Genomic DNA, 16,577 nt, shown 5'->3' with positions numbered 1-16,577 from the left:
GAAAATGGAGAAAGTGAAGCTGAATACTTGACAACAGACTTGAATATTGCGATTTCTCCTCTTCACAGGAAGTATTCCCGCCTTTTCACAACAAAGCCACCAAAATACCATATTCCTACTGTTATATATCCTAATTTAAACTTCTATGAAAGTCTACTTAATAAACGAAATGCTACCAAACTACTAAATGCTCTCATGAAAACACACATAACTACACATTAATTAGCCCACTACTACTGGCTATCTTTATTTTCCCTCAGATTATCTTGTTGATATCTAATTAAAAGTCAGAGAAGCTCAGCTGGTATTTAACTTTGAAGTCTATTGCCTGTATTTTGCACTTGAAGGATCTGCATGCCCAGTTGTTTTTCTACATTTTCCTGCTTATACAATAAAAAGTTATCTTTATCTACAAATTCTCTCTTAATTATGTCTGAAGAGCAGCTCAGTTATAACCCTGAAATAAGGATCCCTTACCTCTCAAGCCAGTAGGCTTCCAGGTCACAAAGTTGCTGCTGATAGTTTTATATTCACATAAACCAAACCAAGAGGAACCATCAAAGATAGAAAAATATTTGTAATGTCTGTTTGACTCTTTGCCGACAGAGTATTTTTGTTCTATTCTTTTGTAAATTATTCTATAATTCTTCAATTTGTAACATTTTAATTTTTTTTTATTCATTCTGATTAAATACACTACAATAGTTTTCTGATCTCACTAGTAAGTGGTATGTTCATTAGCACCTCAATCTATACATACATTTAAGCTACAAATATTTGTTGCTTGTTTCATGCCATGTTTGATTCTCACTAACTTACTCTAATTGAAAGCTAAAAAGGCAGAATATCTATTTGGTATTGAAAATTCTAGCATAAATAGAAAGCTGATCTCATGTGTAACCACAGCTCTTTTTGTAATCATTCTGTTTTGCTATCAGTAGTTATCAACAACATAGATAATATATTATATATTATCCATATATTAAATTGAAAGCAGATGTACTAAAAAGTTTCAGACAGATGTGCAAAAATATATTTCATGTATTTTATTCAGCAAAACATATTACATAGATAAACATGCAGTCATTTGATAATCTGAACGGTTAAACACCTGTTTGTATTAACTCTAATGCCATTATTTTGTAATGATACTAGAAGACCTACGTCTTTCTTTGAAATTGTAGTGGAATGAAAGTCACATTTGTAGCTCTCATTTCTTCTTCAACAGACCTATTACTGAAATGTAATGAATCTCCAGCTGCTTAGGCTCAAAGAGGATTTTCCCATTCTACATGTAACCCATTACTAAAGATAAAAGGAAAAAATGCGCCCTTGGTTGCATTTGCAGGACCCTAGTGCATTTGCTGGGGTTTCTGCAGTCTTCCTAGCACTTGTTTCTGCTATACTTACTTCCAGCGCAAAACTTCAGGGGTTCCTCCTTGCTTCCTTTCCTACACATTCTGGATTGTGAAACGGGCTGTGTGACAGAAGGAGAAATAACTACATAACCTGTTATTTCTCTTCTGGGCCACACGGTCTGATAGATTTTAGGAGAGACCCTTCCTTTCGTATCTACCAGTGCTGTTATCAGTGTGAAATTGGACTTCAGCAGAGCAAATGACCCAAGAATTTACAGGCCCTTGTGGTATGGTGTTCAGCAGCAGGAACATCACAAGCCAGCAATTTTAAGGCAACATCTAAGATGAATAATGCTGTTCTTCCAACATGCAACATGTCCTGAAGTTGCTAACCTACAGATTTGTGCATGAAGTATGTATGAGTTAAGTTTTTGTTCTGCTTACCAACAACATGAAGTTAAAAATATTTTTAACTGTTACTGTGTCTTAGAGAAGTAACCAAAAACAAAGTTAGCCTTAAGAGTACTCACTTAAGAGTCCTGCCAGCACACATTCCAAAGGGTATCTTATATATGATGACAAACCTCTATTTTAAATAAAGGTATAATATACCCTGGATACATTTTATTAAAACAGGTGGTCTCCAAAACTAATGGTACAGTTAAACTTACAGGCTTTAAGAAAAAGAATGAGGCTGTTGTTAACTCTGCTCTTCCAGGAAAAAAGGAAGTCATCAATAGGCTCTCCCATTTCTACCTCTGTCCCTGGATGAAAGCTATACAGCATATCATTTTTGTGCTATTAATGGTAAAAGATGGGTCGTTGCTGGAGGAGTTAATTACCAACTGAGAAAAGGTGATACCTGTAGCACAGATAAGGGTGATTAATTCAGTTACAAACCTGCACTCATTTCCCTGTGCCGAGACACTTACTGTGTTGAGAATACGAGTTTGACAGAAAGCAAACACATAGGAATTCACATATAGAAAATGTAAAGGTTGTTCCTTCATCTCACAGTATTCCAGTCAGCTTATTATATCCAGATTTTCATTTCTTCAAAGAAAAGAAAACATTAGCTCACTACCAAGTTAACGGCAAACAGTAAGCCACAGAGATAGTAGAATATAACATTCACATCTTATTATTTCATATATAAACCTTTACTTTAAAGTGTTATCTAAAATAACATACATGGTTACCAGACCAAATAGCCCATGTAAACTATGCTGAAAATATCATCTTTACTTACAGGAACCCAATTAAAATTAACTAAGGACAAAGATGCCCCTCAGACACACAAAGAAAGCATTGGCCACTACTTCTGGTAGAGGTGGGAAACAGCTTGCAAACCATCACTCTCTGATTAGGTGTGATGTCTTGTTACCTATCCCACCCTGCAGGCTTTACAATTACATGCCACCCTTTCTTCAAATGAGCTCTAAAATTGCTTTTCCGGCCCTTGGTGGTGTTCTGGGAATACATTGTGGAATTTAGGGAAAAAAAAAGCCAAAACCAAACCAAAAACAAAACCAAACAACTTAGACATATAAGCATTATCATCTTCTAGCACTGTTGGTAATCGCAATTACAAGAAATAAGTAAAGAGAAAATCAGGAATATATGACATTAGTTTATAGGCACTTCTATAACCATGTAATGTGCTTCATAGTGAATTTACTGAATTCCAGTATCTGCTTTAAAGAAAACCAGCTGGCTTGGGTTATATAAAAATGCTACCTTTGAGACCCAAGAAATCCCACACTGCTTTACTGAGCATGAATTAGATACTGGAAGAATAATTGCTTGCAAACAGAGAATCTGGTATGTGCTCAGAAACAGTTCACACAAAGCCCTAGTATTAGACTTGTTATTTTGTGATTCAATGAAAACGCTCTGCTTCAAAAGAAATAGCTAATCATATAATTACCTTAGACTGTATGCCATAGGCCTTGAGCAGTCAAGCGCCCAGAAAAATCATTGAGTAAGACAATATACTGTTTTTACGACTATACATTGTATTTATCACAAAACATGGCCAATATTCACACTGAGATTGCAAAATTATTACATGGTTACCCGTGCTCTATAAAACAGATCACAAAACTGTTCTGCAGTATTAGATCTTATTAGCATGTTACTTTTATTATTAATCATCATTACCTATCACCAAAATATTAGTACTTCAGTGTAAACACTGCAAAACATATACACGATTTAACAGATTAAATATTGACAAACTGTAACACTTTGGATCTGTTATCTATTCACAAAATCTAGAAATAAGGCATATGGTCAGCAGATTAGGAGAGTTTAAATAAACAGCCCAAATGCTTTGCTTTCCTCCCACACACCTTAACTGTGTCAGTTATGCTGCTGGATTCCTCATAGCAAATCTCATATCTTGAGGAGGTCATACCTGAGGAAGGCTTTTATAGCTGGCTGAAACATCATTCTTTTAGTTTTTTTCACTTTCCTGTGTACAAAGGAAACAAACGGTGAATAGCTAGAGGGCTTAGTCTTTTTAAAAATCTTGACAGGGTTTTCTGCTAGGAATACAACTGTGTGGCCTGAGAGACTTCGTTTTTTCATGCTCACACATTTATACACAACTGACACTTTATTTCACTCAGAGGATCTTGACATAAAATTGTAGAACTGATCGCGTCTGTGATAGAAGCTTGACAGTTCTCCACACAGCCCTGTCAAAACTTCCTATCAGTAGCTGTAAACAGAATTAGCAGGGTGGCCACTTAGCAACCAAATGCTTCTGCTTTTGCAGTCTTACAGCATGGCGCCGTCTCCTTTTAGGCTGAATGTACTCCTGTCCGTATGATGGCCACTGAAAATCCTGGGGAGGCATTTTTCTATTCTGGCTCTCCACCTCTTCAGAATCAGAGTCTTCTTGTTGCACTGAAGGAAAATGTCTATCTGGATAAACCTCCTTTAGTTTGCCCTCAAAGAACACATTTAGGCGTCGTCCAGCCTCAGCAACCTCTGAATCTGGCTGCAAGAGAACGAATAACCATTCAGTGTTACCACATACAGAAATCATCAAGGATCAAAACCAAATAACTAACCTACCGTAATGTCTTGCCTTTGTTGTGTCTGCTACATCTCCATTAGCCTCCTGTGCACTTTCTATAGCCCATTAGTCCCACTGCGTTTACAATGTAAGCAAAAACTAGATGCTGCTATTAAGGAACACATTTCTGCTCCTCTAAGAAGAAAAGAGATGTGCAGTGAACTAGAAAAAATAGCAGTCATCATTGCATAGAAATTTCTGTGCATCTGAATTTTCCCTAGCTATTTTCCTGGCTGTGGCTGGCTTTTCACAGTAAATGCAGCATCATTCCAGATAGTTGTTTGCTAAGATGTCCCTCTCTAATTTTAGATCCATATGTATCTCAGGTTCTCAGGTCCATATGTATCTCCACTTCTATCATTAAAAACAAAGAGTTAGATCATTTCCAAAGAATAAAACTGATTAATACTTCTGTTTATCCTAAGCCCGTATTTGATGTCAATGGAACCAATAATTACAACACCATGACAGCTTGAAAGAGCAACCCTCTGGTTTATGTGCCCCCCCCCCCCATGCATGTTAGAAACCTACATAATTGAACTTTGCACAGTTCCAAAACATGAGACGCACGTCAGTCACAAGTTCCTCCGGTGCAGAATAGTGGGACTTGTCCTTTTTTTGCAGCTTGTTTCGTATGACTGACAAATCCATTGGCCTTTTTATGATCTGGTAATAATGCCGAGCCTGCAATGGGAATAAAACACAGTTATGTGACCTTTTTAATTAAAACATTTCCACTCCAGTCACTCCTATGCAAGTTTGGATGAAGTCACTGCAGAGGATTCCTTGCATCAAGGAAGAGAGCTCTAGTTTTTCAGTGCCTGTACTTGCACATCATCTTCCTGGGTGCTTTTTGTTTTGATTAAAAATATATTTGCTTGCAAGATTGATCTTGAATATAGCACACTTCAGTGACTACTCTATTTAACTATTCTATGATTCTATGAATATAGCACACTTCAGTGACTACCCTATTTGCATTTTCTAAAGTTTACCCCCAGATATAAATGTATAAATTTAACCATAGTCAATAATAAATGTATCATTGACAATTAGCTAACATTTCCCCTAAGCAGTTATAAAAATAATGTGTTGAGATACTGGCAGCTGATACGGTGGGAAGTAGTATGCCAAGAGTGATTAAAAATATGCTACTACACACTCTTTTTAAAGTTCAATGATAGTCTTCTTCAATGGGCACTAGCTACCAGGATATCCCACTCCTTAAATATTTCTGTGTTAAAACCTACTTTTTAGGTAAAGTGTTCCATAATTTCATTGCAAGCTATATTAGGTGGAATGTTTTTTATGTTGTTACTTGGGCTATTCCTTTACATAAAACTTTTTTTCGCCTCTCATTTTCCCCCTTCAACTTGTTTCACATTGTGCTCTATTATTACAATAGTATGAATCTACACTTTTCTTAAAATAGCCAGTTAATATTGTAAATGTTGAGTACATGGATGAAACAGCAGTCTTCCCCTGAATACAATCATATTACCAACTTTGTGCAAAGTACCAGAAAAAAGAGAGTCCAGATTTATTTCTAAAGCAGACCTTTCTTACGACAGTGCAACATTTTCCATGTATGCAGCAAGTCAACTTCCTTAATCAAAGAGGAAGCCCTCATATACCTTTAGTATATATGATACCTACCAGCATCTTAAATTGGCACACAAACGGCCTGAGACCACTGGCCAGCATTTACTTGCCTCTGACCTGGCATCTTCAAAGCACTTGCAAGAGAGGAACACCTACCCTTCCCTAGGAATCAATACTGTTCAGAAAAAAAAGTTAATTAATATATTTCAAGAAGACAAAGGAGAATCTTGAGAGGTGTGCCAGAACATCTCTTGGATTCCTTCTGACCCATCTTTGTGCGGTACTTACCAGGGGGCTGACAGGTTCATGGAATGGGAGGCTCATACTACTGCAGAACAGAGAAAGCACCAGCTTTTCACACTTCTGTAAAAGCCAAATTTGAAATGCTTTTTAATTCAAATCAAGCGAGTTTCATTCTTGCCCTTAGTTAATCAATCATTATAACAAGAAGGGGAGTTTTTCTGCCATCTGTACATTTCTGATGCAAAATGGCACACTTCATTCTGACCTGCGGGACATTTTGTCTCATGGCATTTTTATGGTTTTTAAAGTGAGGATAGTCAAGAAATGCCAAAAATTAAATATGTAAAAATTTTTTTTTGCATGTAAATATCCTAGAAACTCTTGGGAATTCAGCTCTATCGCTATTTCCTTCCTGCACTCCAGAGCTGTCCCTTGGCTCTTGACTAGAAGAACAGCAGCAACAGTGTGGGAACAGTTACATAGAAAATGTTTCACACTGTTCATATCCATTTATACAAATGGATATTAAATTATGTAGTTGGTAGGAATATATGAAAACAGTTCCATTTAACCATTGTTAGCTTGTAGAATACTTACACTTAATTCTTTCCACTAATGAAAAAAAAAAAAAAACCAAAAAAAGGGGCACTGCCAATACATAAGCCATGCCTGCTCACAAGCAAAGCAATTTCTAATCTACTCCATTTTCTAAATAGAACCTCACTAATCAAGATCCAAATCCCAACTATTCCTGGCCAGTTGTACCCAATCCAATAGAAACAGGGAACACAACAATGTCAAGAATTTATGTCCAGCTCTTTTTGGACAGAGTAGCTTAGATCTGGAAACAGCATGGATGAATTTGAGTAGTGCTGTGGCTGTGCTCATAGGCCTTTCCAAGGAGCCCAAGTGCTCTAAGAACCACTGCTGCTGTATTTATGTATGGTGTTCAGACTAGACCAGTGCCTTATTCTAAGCTTCATTTGTGCTCAACATCTGCTTCCCTCTCCAGCTGTCAACAGCATACACAGGATTTGTTTGGAACTTGTGGCTTCCAAGAACAAAGTTGACTTTAAGAAAGGCAATTTTTCATGGGAGGTTCCGTAGAGGAAACTGGTAATAGGGATGTAAAGAGATGAGTTTTTATATAGACTGAGTTACCAAGGCCTAAATGTCATCTTCAAGGGGATTAATGGTACTTATGAAGACCATATGAAGATTTCAATCCAACTGGAAGTCAAAAAGTGTCTACATCACAAAATGTCATTGCAGCTGGCCTAAGCAGATGTCTGAGAAGATGCAGTGGCAGAAAGCCAAGCAAAGGTGACTCAAGGAAGCTTGCTCTGCTTCTGAGTGTGACTTCCCTGTTCAAAGGAGAAAGGAATTCCAGATCTGCTTGCTTCATCTTTCTATAACATGTCATTCATTTTAAAATTGAACAACAATGTCTAGGTAGAAGAGAGTGATATAGCTGAATACTAACAATGCGATTGTTGTATTTACTACCCTCTGAAACATTCAAGTAGCAACCAAGTCAAAACAGTCATCTTTGCAATGAAGAGGCAAAGCCTCCTGCTGAGATGCTACGTCCTTTTCTAAATACTACAATATATAGTTATTCCCACCTTCTGGTCATAGCCATCAAGGCCATATTGTGTATTATTGCTGTGGCTGTAGCGAGTGTTTTCACAGTCATATTCTACCTCCGGCTTCATTGGATTACGGCAAAGCGTGCACACCCATTCTCCCCTGCAAAACAAGGAAACAAAAACTTCTGTCAAATTTTGTCAGCAACCTTGTCAAAAACAAACCTCAGGAATCACAGTTTTTGCAAACAAGTCTCATCCTTAACTAGCATTACAATAGCAGGCAATCTGAAACCTATTGTACCAGATGTTCTTCAAGAGATTTGAATCTGCTTAGGAGTGTAAAAATTTCAGATTCTACTCATTGCACTTTTTCTGACAAAAAGACAAAATGGTGTTTGAAATCATGTACCAGCAGTGTGCACAGCTGCATTGATTCAAGTTCTGTTTTTTTTGAAAAATATAAAGAAAAAATAGCCAACAGTTGGTTCATCAGACAAAATCAGATACATATGAAAATTTATATATTTATTATATATATTATATATATTTATCAATTGATATTGATAACTATAATGATATATTGATACCAATATAATATATATTGATATTATAATTAACGTATTTATCTAAGAAATCAACATTATCAGAAAAGGTCATCATGAGTGATAGTACACAGGTTCCCAAACAAAACAAGCGTAAGTATCCATGAGCATAAGTGTCCTTCCTAGAAGATCCATTTTCAGAAACCTCTTGAAGGTTTCTGAACTTCATGAATGCAGCAATGCAATTTCTGCAGTATTAGGGCCTGAATAGCTGCAGGTGAAGGTATATTAAAGAACTATGAATACAGAACTTTAGTTAAGGGGGTTAATTTACTTCATTGGAATTTAGCTTTGCCTAGGAAGTTTATTTTAAAAGAAAAACTTGGTTTTCATATTGTTTTGAAACTAGTGTTTTAGTAATGACTTGGCTGTTAGAGAAAAGAGATGGAAAATCCTGCTTTTTTAATAGAAAGAAAAAACAGGCTCTCCAAACTGATCTTTTACAACATATTTTTCTCAGCTTAGGCTTGGCACAAATGAAGTAGTCTCTGGTCCCACCTGGTAACAATTTCTAACAGAATTCAGAATTATACACCACCAGTAACACAAATTATTCAGCCTCATTTTTACAGTTTGGTATGTGGACATGTACCTAATTCTACCTCTATGCTGCATACAATTCATCTGTGATAAGTTGCCAGGGAATGTATGTCTTAGGGAAACCAATGCCCTAAGCATTTTTCCACAAAATTCCAAATAACCCTAAATTTCCCATAAAACTGGTTAGGAAACCAAATATGAACTCACTGATTGCTCTTTCCTTGCGCTAGTCACTGTTCTTGCAGACAAGAGATGAAGTCTACACCACAGACTTTACACATGCATTAGGTTTTTATTTTTCTCCAAAAAGTTGTGAGAATGTTTTAAAGCTCAGGTCTGCCATCTCTTTTGTTGTAGTGGCCAGCTAACTGCAGAAAGGGCATACATGGCTGGAAACACTTCTTGTTAGTAATTCATCTAGTTCTTAGTAAGATAATTCTTTCCTTTGCAAGAAAGGCAAGAAAGAGATGCAGTCCTTGCCGTTGTGTAAAGGTGACACATATATCCCTGAGGATATATTCTGCTCCAAGGCAGTGAGCAGAAGCTGAGCATATTAGCATAACGTCATACATACACTGGAAAGCTGAGCAGGGCTGGAACGTGGCAGGAGAGATGGAAGACCTTGGGGCAACGATCACAGCACAACAGCTCTCCTCCATTAAGACACACAGCACAGAAATCCTCATTTTCAATTGTATTGACTTCTTGAGTAATTGGAGATTTTTTTGTGGTGGAGACGCCATTGCTGAGCTTCTGGTCAACAGATGGAGTATCTACAGAAGGAGATTGTATCTGTCCTGCATCCTGGGGTATGAGAAATTTTCTGTCCTCTGAGTTCTCCTCTTTGGATTTCATTCCTTCAGGTGGACTATGTTTATTTATCTGGAAGGAAGAAAAATCTGGGATCACACAATCATAATTTTCATATATAAGCATTCAACAACAGCAGTTATCTGCACAAAAAATGGTTTCTCTGCAGTGAACTCTACTGGAGAGGGCACTGGGGTTCAGCAGGCCCACGCTCAGCTCCGTGTCTGCCAGTGGCTTGCCATGTCATCTTAGTCAAGTCATTCTCTCCACATACCACAATGTAATAGCACTGAGAGAGCTGTACAGATTTTATACCACAGATGATAGTAACAGGATACTTTACAGTCTTATTTGCAAATTTCAAAGTAAACAGCTCCAAAAAAATAAGAGTATAGTTTTTTGTTCCCACCAGAAATTCCCATTTCCTTCTTTGGAAAAAAATTCACACTCAAGATTCCAGTGAAGCAATAGAATACAAAGATTTTAAGAATCTACTATACTGTGATTTCTGGAATCTCAAATAAGCATTCAGGTCAGTTAAGCTATTTATCCTGTATTCGTAACTAGGCAGTACAGCCAGGTTGTTAGCTAGAATATAAAAACACTACAGCTATCCAATCCCAGGAACAGACTGCTCAGAAATGAAAGTATCAGGGAGCTACACAGCAAACTAAAAGCTGCATTCCTCATTACTTCAACCCATCACAGAAGTGTCTGATGGTAAAATGAATCAACATACTTAAGCATATGATAACTTTGAGAACCTGTGGGTATAAGCCAGTGGGATAAAGGGGAGAAAGCAGGTAAAACCTCAAGGAAATTCCACTACCTTTATAGCCATACTTGAAGATTGGGTCCCACATTCAATTATCAGAAGGAAATTGCCCTCCTGCTCATTGTCCTTTGGCTGGAGCTTAAACACTGGGAGTTCCCCCACTTCTGATGTACATATTTTTAAACGTTCCAGTCGCACATAGGGGTTTTTCTGCTCCTTGGAAGAAGGTCTACAATCAAAACGATGCATGGTTAAATTCACTCATATTCCACAAAATCCTATTCCCTACTAATTTTCAACATTTTTAAGGCACTGCTGTGTTGCTTTTCCTTTGTAACTGTGATTCTGGCCAAATGCTGAAAATCTGGATGTTTTTTCACATGCCAGTTCTTTAAGAAATGTGAATGCAATTGCTTTAAATTAATCATATGTGTAAACATTACTAAGTTCTGTGTTAAAATTTTGCCCTGCTCTGTATATTTTTCTTTTAATTTCAGTTTTAGTCATGCTTGATACTTTTCAGTATGGCTGGCTTCAAGCAGCAACACAGCACATCATTAACTTTCCTTTAAAATATATTATTAAGTAGTAGCTGGAAACAGAATTTTATAAAGTCGTTGAAAACATGTTAATCCTGTTCCCATTATATTTTTTAGGTTTAATTTGGGCTAAACAGTTTCTAATTGTTCATGTGAGATAAGTTGGAAAGATTTATTTATTCTGGAAAATTAAACAGAATAAGAGAAATACATGAACTCGCCACTTCTTTTAAATTGTCATTTTCAAGTTTAAGAGAATACTTTACAACATTCAGAATTTTTAACTATAAGGAGTCTTGCATTCTTTTAAGTTCTCTGTTACCATTAAGTATGTCAAATTTTCTAAATACACACATAAAATTTCATGGCCAGTGCTTTTGTATAAAAAAAAGACTCTGTTACCTGACATTCTGACTGCTTTTCATACCCATTTCAAAATGTTCCTTTTCACAGTTATTGGAATCTGGAACAGAAGATAAGAAAATGAATAAAATATTTATAATACCAGAGTCAGATTAGGGTAGAAAGTACTTCAATATTCATGTATTTTTGTCTGGTGTTTAATATGATATCATAAGTGAATTATGGAATCATTTCATCTGTATGAATAGAAAATATGTATGTTATTTTCTATTCTGGGATATAGTCTTTGACTTTCTCTCTGCTTTTAAACACAGCTTCTATACTGAATACAAGGAGTCTTTCCAAAATATTTTCTCAAAATGGTTACATCCTCAGGGAATAATATATGTACACAGCCATGCCACATTCATACATATGGAACAAGATAAGTAATCCTCTTTTCTATACAGCCTTCTCTTGAGAAAAACAGACCTACTGAGGTCTGAACTCCCGAGTTTCAAGAAGTCTCTGCAGTCTCTTGTTCCATGCTAACAAGGTTCTGGATAATTCTAGTTATTTGAAAACAGGAAGGAAGTTGTGTCTCCCATCTGGCACTGAGGAACCAAAATTACTCTGTATAATTCCTTTCTATCCTCCACCATATATATAACATATAAACATACAAACTGAAAAATATCTGTTATATAATCATGCAAGTAACTGTAGCTCTTAACTGATACTAGACACAAGAATAACAAAACAGCTTTGGAAAGACGGGATGGATAAGAGAAGAAGGCCCCAGTGGATGCCCTCATAAATACCAGTCCACTGACAAATCTCATAGTAACTCTTTCTTTTGCTAGGAATTAGTTTGACTAGACTATACTAAAAAGAAAACAAACCAAATATCACGACTATCTGGAAACAAGTGAGTGCCAGGAAAATGTGCCTTTTAAAGAAAACCTACCTTGGGTCAAAGGTACCTAATCCATGGCTTGAAAACCTCTAAGATATTCTGCTGTTATCAACCACAAGAAACAATAGAATCAACACTGACAAGGAAAGGTGCATTTAACATCATGAGTGTTACTCACTTATGATTGTTGTGCAGGGGAAGGGTGGTAGCCATGGTTCTGGCAGGAATTACTAAAGGGTGAGTGCACGCTGAGCTGAGGGGCTGCTCTCATTACACACTATCAACCCAGAGAATGTTCCAGTAGTGCTGGGCTCCTAATATTAATCAACATTTCCATTGCAACTCGGCTCATGAAAAACAGTACCTATAAAATTTGTGCAAAACACCAAACTAGAGGGGTTGCAAACACTGTGGAGATTGCTTATGATTAAAAAAATTTATCTTAAAGTATCAGAGAAAAAGAATCTTCTAAATCAGTAAGACTTAATCTCTTGATTAAGTACCTAAGTATTAGGCTTATGAAGGATCACATGAAGTAATCACACAGGAAAGTAACTAATTAGGGAATAGGTCTGTAGAAGGAACTGAGTCAGCATGGACTGTTCACTACATGTGAGTTGACCACATAATGCTGCTGCTGCTGCACAAAAGTCAGATGCCATTCTGCAGCATATCACCAGCAGTGAGGAATGTAAAACACAATGAGCTGATACCCTGGCTCTGCATGGCATCCCAGAGGCCTCATCTGTAGTAATGTGATTGTCTGTGGGCAGCACTCCTTAATTGCAGGGAGCCCAAAATAGTGCAATAGGAATGAGATGGTTTTAAAAAAATCACAGCTCTAACCTATGAGGAGAGACTGAAGCTATCAGATTTGTTTAGTCTCGGAAAGCGGAGGGGAGGAGAGGGTGTTTACACAAACCATGATTAGAATAAAAGTGGCTGTAAGAGGGAAAATTATGAAATATACATCTCTTGGGGCTGAGATAAGAAGCATTTTGTTGTAAATTAAACTTAAATGCTTAGATTTTATATTAGAAAATAATGAGTCACTGGAGGTATATACCAGAAGCGTATCGGAAGGTATTTGGCAGCACAGCACCGCTGAAGCCAGTAAATTCTACAGAGAGGCACCAGGAAAGATAACATTGCATTTGTAACAGTTATCTCTCTCCCTGGTGCACACCACATATGGTCACTCAATTTCTTCAGATCTTCCCTCAATGCACACCTTTAAACAGCAAGAGCAGGATGGGAATTGCTCGCTCCTAATCCTTCCTTGTGAAAAGGGAGCAGCACTGAATTCAACACTCAGGTGTTTTCATCCTCTTGCACAACAGGACCGGTGCTTTACACATTGAAGATTTGGAGCATATGTTATAGTGAAATTCTGTACGTTGCAGCTGCTTTCCTTGTGTAGCATCACAAGACCCAAACCAAATACTACAAAGCTGCTCCTCTCAGAGACACTTAAGCCTGACTGAGGCACAGATTTTTAGGGGTGCGCCCAATTCTTTCAACTCACACAAATGATTGTGGCATAATTGTCACAATCTGGCATAGTACATGTAAGAGAAGACAAATACATTTCCTTGGCTCACTGAGCTAGGCCTCCTTTGTACTAATTAGTATAAGTAAAAAACTGGCACAGAGAAAGAAATATTAATTCATCTTTTAGAGAGAAAGGCAGCCAAATATTGGCATGAGTCACAGGATAACAGCTTGATCCTTCAATCCCCTGCTTGCATGAATAGTCCCATTGACTTTTTGAGTTTGCAGGAGGGAGGATTTCCAGTGTAGCACAAGGATGCTGGCAATTTGCCCATGAAAAGAGTTAAGTAAGGTCTAATTCTCCATTAAGGCTGAGGAAACAGGCCTTGGTTGAAGGGAATGTTTCACTGTAGACAGAGCCAAGCAAAAGCACATACTGTGCAATATATCAATCTAACAAAAATTTGCTATGTTACTGATGTGAAGGACTTAGCAGAAAGCACATTACATTTCAGAAGTTTGTTTTTTTTTAATTGAATTTAGACTCTTCAAACCAGTTCTTCAGTATTCATAACTGCAGGGCTCATCAACAGGAGTGCTTCTACGAGAACTAATACTGCAGATACTTCATACAGACAGACTAGTTTCTGGTTCATAGGTGAAGGACATTACGAATTCAGGAAATATAATTTCCTTGGTTTTCCTCCACAAATGAGATCAATCATGCTTTTCCATTGAATTAAGTACTCTGGTAATATTTGAAGCTTGTTGGAAAAACATATTTATGTGTAAGTACACTAATAAGCATGCTGCTTTGCAATGCTTGCAATGCACAGTGTTAAGAAAGAAAGAAAGACCAAAACTCTAAATGAAATAATGAAAAGCCTGATACCTTCTTTGCTTATAAGTTCTCTCTTTCTGGCATTCATGGACAGGAAAGAAGTGTTACTGTGCTGTTCAGAAGGAGAAGTGCAATGTTGACATTTTTTGATCGAGAGATTGATAGGTTCTTCCAGCACTTTTTGTGTAGAAAGAGTTAATTCATTAACTACATCTTGCCCAGCAGCATCCAAGTTGCTTTCTAGCGGATGATCTACAATATTGAAGTCTTCATTTTCCAGCTTCACAAAACAAAAACAAAAAAATCACATTTTATTGTCAGTTTTCTTTCTTTCCATCTTAAAAAAAAATAAATAATTTTGTAACTAGTTTTCAAATACCACAAAAGGAAAACTTTACTTATGGAAATAGCTGCCTTTGACTGACTACAAAAACATGTGCTATCAATGAAAGTGGATTCCCTTTCAGTAGAGGAGTTCAAGAAATTCCTACCTTGCACTTAGCGCTGCCCTGGAGTGCATCACCTGGTGCATGGCCAGCGGCAGCCCCAGGGCTCAGGTCACTTGGAGCTCTGCCCAAAACCAAGGTGTAACTGGGCACTGACTCTGGTGGAGTATCACAATCACAAAGGGCTCTTGGGGATGGGTAAAGAGTTTCAGCAGCTGCAGCTTGCATATGTGGATCAGCCGAGCTAGGTAACCTCATTGAAGGTAGTTCCATTTCTAAACCGCTGGAAAAGCCCACAACGCTTAAGGATGCCAAATGCTGGGAAAAGTAAAAAGAAAAAACAAACAATATGTTAATAAGCTTTTCAGCAGCAAAATGTTACTGTTCTTTCTATAATGGATGACATAATCCATTTCAGCTATAGGTAATGAAGCAGCTGTATCATGTGTCTATTGTAATCTTACAAAATTTCCAAAAGCTTTAGAGTTTCCACTACTAAAACTGACAATTGGAAAAGGAGACACCTGGGTTACTTTTCTGTGATATACAAAAAACGTCTTCCTTTGATCAGTCCACAGGATCCTGATTTTTAACTTCCTACAACGAACGGGAAAAGTAGGCTTGTAGAACACGGTACTAAATCAATTCTTGATATATACCCTACTAACTACTGTTAAGTTGTTCCAGAACAAATAAGATTTAGATCAGACTTTTTATCACTTTATTCAAAAATCATCAGATTATTTTATTCAGAAGGAAGATTCAGAAGAAAAAAGATTCAGATCTGACACAGATAAAACACTTGTTACTATTAATAATGGTGAAAAGTTTATGCTAGTTAGTGAGTCTGTTCCATTAAAACCTATGCCACTTATGCTTTAAATATCATAGCATAAATCCAGAAACAACCTACATGTGCTAATGAGGAAAGGATGTAACATGTCCAGTTTCCAAAGAAAAGGAATTTTTACCAAAGTCTCTGAAATAGTTTCAGTAACATGCATTTTCTACTGTCATGATTTGCCACTGTCAAAACCACAGAAATGCTGCTATGCAAAACAAAACAAATCCACCCATATAGGTGACTTCCTTAAGCTGCCTTACATCCAGGAACGTGTGTCTGTGCTGAAATCAGTTCTCTCCTAGTGTGCATATGAAGCAAATATAAGTAGTCTTAAGAAGTATGGATATTTGTGTCATTTGAAAACATACTTTTCCATTTATTTCATCATAGTTCATTGGTGTACCACCCTTGATAACTGACTGAATAAATCTTTTCCATTTGACTACAATACTGTTTGTGCCATCTTCCATACAGTGCTCTAGTAAGTCTGTTCTAAACAGTCCTTTCATTTAGAAGGCACCCAGAGAGTGCTGAGTCTCTGCAGCCAGGGCATTGGC

General features: G+C 37.1%; 1 protein-coding gene across 4 annotated transcripts in view; it reads right to left on the bottom strand.

Annotated features, from left to right (window-relative positions):
- Window positions 1–3,954: 3,954 nt before the first annotated feature.
- TRIM66 (tripartite motif containing 66) overlaps window positions 3,955–16,577 on the bottom strand; it is a 56,662-nt gene continuing 44,039 nt past the window's right edge. For all 4 annotated transcript variants that reach the window (XM_062619835.1, XM_062619838.1, XM_062619836.1 and 1 more), the window contains 9 exons: window positions 15,222–15,494; window positions 14,782–15,010; window positions 11,543–11,603; window positions 10,656–10,830; window positions 9,591–9,898; window positions 7,911–8,034; window positions 6,331–6,405; window positions 4,972–5,124; window positions 3,955–4,362 (listed from right to left, as the gene is read on the bottom strand). In XM_062619835.1, coding sequence (XP_062475819.1) covers window positions 4,093–4,362; window positions 4,972–5,124; window positions 6,331–6,405; window positions 7,911–8,034; window positions 9,591–9,898; window positions 10,656–10,830; window positions 11,543–11,603; window positions 14,782–15,010; window positions 15,222–15,494 — 1,668 coding nt within the window. In that variant the 3' untranslated portion in view covers window positions 3,955–4,092. The remainder of the gene's footprint in view (window positions 4,363–4,971; window positions 5,125–6,330; window positions 6,406–7,910; window positions 8,035–9,590; window positions 9,899–10,655; window positions 10,831–11,542; window positions 11,604–14,781; window positions 15,011–15,221; window positions 15,495–16,577) is intronic.

The sequence above is a fragment of the Pezoporus occidentalis genome, unplaced genomic scaffold, assembly GCF_034315485.1.
Source record: "Pezoporus occidentalis ecotype Australia unplaced genomic scaffold, CSIRO_AGI_Poc_V1 ctg214, whole genome shotgun sequence".
NCBI classification, from domain to species: Eukaryota; Metazoa; Chordata; class Aves; order Psittaciformes; family Psittacidae; genus Pezoporus; species Pezoporus occidentalis.
Note: the sequence above shows the minus strand (reverse complement) of the source record. Positions and strands in the feature narration are given on the sequence as shown.